At 40.3% G+C, this 2,347-nt stretch overlaps 1 protein-coding gene across 1 annotated transcript; it reads left to right on the top strand.

Annotated features, from left to right (window-relative positions):
• The first annotated feature begins 953 nt into the window (after positions 1-953).
• On the top strand, positions 954-1,795 carry LOC132111766 (histone H3-like). Its single transcript, XM_059519357.1, has one exon. The coding sequence runs from the start codon at positions 985-987 to the stop codon at positions 1,543-1,545; it is 561 nt and encodes a 186-aa protein (XP_059375340.1). The 5' UTR covers positions 954-984; the 3' UTR covers positions 1,546-1,795.
• The last annotated feature ends 552 nt before the right edge of the window (positions 1,796-2,347 follow it).

The following is a 2,347-nucleotide window of genomic DNA, read 5'->3' as shown; positions in this document are numbered from 1 at the left end:
GGTTCATTATTTGGAAACCTTCATAAAGTTATGTTATGAACGTTTATGCTCAGCGTGCAGAGAAAAATCTAATGGAATCTAGAACTACAACAATTAGGAAACCCAAAATGATGTCATCACTGGCTGTAAATTGGGTACTCATATGTATACCTATAAAATGTATATTCACACAATAGTATATTATATTGAACATATTATATTCACATTGAAGCTGTTTTTAACATGATTGGCAGTTGTGGTTGGGAGGTTGTAGGGCTTAGGTTGACACAGGGCTATGGACTTTCTAGACCGTGCCCCAACAGTTTGTTATTATATTTAAATTATAATTATATTTCAAATAATGCATACCTTACTGAGATGGCCCATCAGTGTCAGTAGCAGGCCCAGGTACAGGGGGAACCATCGTCCTATCATCGTCTGCAGCCTGCAAAATGCCAGGATGAGTGCTCCTCAAATGGATGATGTATTGTTGCAGTAAGCTAGCTATCGATCACAATAAATACATCTCACTTTATTTGGGGTTTCCAAATGAAAATGCTCCCACACCACAGATGTACAGCATCACTTCTGAGGAGCCTCCATTTTTATTGATATATCTATCTATTTTAAACTATCTATCTATCTATATATATATATATATATATATATATATATATATATATATATATATATATATATATATACACATATACATATATATATGTGTGTGTGTGTGTGTGTGTGTGTATATATATATATATATATATATATATATATATATATATGCGCGCACTTGTTTTTGTTACACACGATGGAACTCGTGGTACTCCAAGCACTTCCTGTGTCTATTTGCCTCTATCTTCGAACTGTAAATCGCTTTTAAAGCGTCTATAAAATGACTAATTGTAAATGTAGTGTAGATTGATTGTTTGATGCGTAAAGTAATAAACAGAACAAAGCATTTTGAGCGGGAAACACAAACAGTTCCCCGTTTGAAAACAGGGGATGCGCACTCATTGGCTAGCAGTCCTGTGCAGGCGCCACACATCAGCCAATCACAAGCTTCTGCACACTGACGCCATCCTAAGATGCTTTAAAAGCAGCTGTGTTGCACACACTGTTACACTCGTATTCTACAGTGATAAGACTGCAGCAATGGCAAGAACTAAGCAGACTGCTCGTAAATCCACCGGTGGTAAAGCCCCGAGGAAGCAGCTCGCTACTAAAGCCGCCCGGAAGAGCGCACCAGCCACCGGCGGCGTCAAGAAGCCCCACCGTTACAGGCCCGGGACCGTGGCTCTCCGAGAGATCCGTCGTTATCAGAAGTCCACCGAGCTGCTGATCCGCAAACTGCCTTTCCAGCGTCTGGTGCGAGAGATCGCTCAGGATTTCAAGACGGACCTGCGCTTCCAGAGCTCCGCTGTCATGGCCCTGCAGGAGTCCAGCGAGGCTTATCTGGTCGGTCTGTTCGAGGACACCAACCTGTGCGCCATCCACGCTAAGAGAGTCACCATCATGCCCAAAGACATCCAGCTGGCCCGCCGCATCCGCGGAGAGCGCGCTTAAACCCGCCGCTGCATCAGCCGCGTCACACCCCAAAGGCTCTTTTAAGAGCCACCTACATCACTCTCAATGAGACCGTTTCCATTATAACTCCTAATATGAAACATCGAAAACAACAACACCTTAATATTTGAAGAATATTCAGCTTGGCATTAAACTTTACGTGTTTGAAGCTTTATATCATCGTTACTTTTAAGAATAATCACAGGGGAAACAGCAGGTGTGTTAACAATTTTTAACCCTGTTGTGTAAGGGGTAGGGGTGGAAATTATGATTCTTTTTAGAGATTCATTCATTTTCAGTTCGTTCACCAAAATGATTCGTTCAGAATTGTTCACTGATTCGTTCAGTGACCATTTCTTCGTATTACACAAAATAAGCCAGCAGATGGCAAAAAAGAGTGTATTATGTGTTATGTCTTAATTAAGTCAACGAACGTATTCACAAAAACTGATCTGGCTTTATTAAAGTGTGTGTATAATCACATTCAATATACAAAGTCTAATTAAGTTTTTCAGATGAACAAAGCACAAGGTTTTCTTGCCTAATTAGCATTTTAATTGTTTGGTCAGACAGTTTGTATATTATATATTCACATTCATAAATCGGGGATTAAACGTGGAGTTGCTAAATATCAAAACAAGCGTATGTGTACAGTACTTAACTGCGCTTTGCATTTTTGCGAGATTGACATGCTAAATGCCTGGCAGACTAACCCGGTTTACTCTCATTAATTTCGTTCACGAACGAGATAAGCTATGTGCCAGTTCATTTCATTCACGAACGACATGTATCAGCTCATTCA

The sequence above is a fragment of the Carassius carassius genome, chromosome 2, assembly GCF_963082965.1.
Source record: "Carassius carassius chromosome 2, fCarCar2.1, whole genome shotgun sequence".
Classification (NCBI taxonomy): domain Eukaryota; kingdom Metazoa; phylum Chordata; class Actinopteri; order Cypriniformes; family Cyprinidae; genus Carassius; species Carassius carassius.
Note: the sequence above shows the minus strand (reverse complement) of the source record. Positions and strands in the feature narration are given on the sequence as shown.